At 53.1% G+C, this 810-nt stretch overlaps 1 protein-coding gene across 1 annotated transcript; it reads left to right on the forward strand.

Annotated features, from left to right (window-relative positions):
* Positions 1 to 3: 3 nt before the first annotated feature.
* On the forward strand, positions 4 to 807 carry LOC104133941 (thiamine transporter 2-like; the record flags this gene model as incomplete). Its single annotated transcript, XM_009647413.1, has 1 exon — positions 4 to 807. A coding segment is annotated over one exon (804 nt), but the record flags the coding sequence as incomplete, so codon positions are not given.
* Between the last annotated feature and the right edge of the window lie 3 nt (positions 808 to 810).

The following is an 810-nucleotide window of genomic DNA, read 5'->3' on the forward strand; positions in this document are numbered from 1 at the left end:
ACCAACCAGATTTTCCCAGTTTGGACATACTCCTACCTCGTGCTCCTTTTCCCAGTCTTCCTGATTACAGACTATGTGCGCTACAAGCCCATCCTCCTCCTCCAGGGAGTCAGCTTCATCATCACATGGCTCTTGCTCCTCTTCGCACACGGTGTGGCGGCCATGCAGGTGGTCGAATTCTTCTATGGGATGGTGACAGCCAGCGAGGTCGCCTATTACGCCTACATCTACAGCGTCGTCAGCACCGATCACTATCAGAGAGTGACGAGCTATTGCAGAAGTATCACTCTGGTGGCAGCCACTGTTGCCGCCGTGCTGGGACAGCTGCTGGTTTCCTTAGCAAATGTATCCTACTTTCACCTTAATGCCATTACTTTGGCTTCCGTGTCCCTGGCATTTGTGTGTTCGTTTTTCCTCCCAATGCCTCAAAAGAGCATGTTCTTCCACAGGAAAGATGTCTCAGAAACATTCCCAGCACCGGATAAAGTTGTGGCTACAGTCTGCTCTGACGGGCCATCGAGCTGCCAAGAGGACAAGGGCTCCGCGCCTGCTGACAGGGGACCAACAGCTGAACAGCAGCCTGACAAGGCCAAGCCCCAGAATCACGTGCTCAGAGTACTGGTGCAGCTGAGCCAGGACCTGAGGGATTGCTACAGCTCTAGGAAACTTCTCTACTGGTCCCTGTGGTGGGCTCTGGCTACGGCAGGCTTTAACCAGGTTCTGAATTACATCCAAGTGCTGTGGGACTTCAGAGCCCCCTCTCACAGCTCTGCCGTGTACAATGGAGCTGTTGAAGCAATAGCAACTTTT

This window comes from Egretta garzetta, unplaced genomic scaffold (assembly GCF_000687185.1).
Source record: "Egretta garzetta isolate BGI_Z169 unplaced genomic scaffold, ASM68718v1 C8431773, whole genome shotgun sequence".
In the NCBI taxonomy this organism is placed as follows: domain Eukaryota; kingdom Metazoa; phylum Chordata; class Aves; order Pelecaniformes; family Ardeidae; genus Egretta; species Egretta garzetta.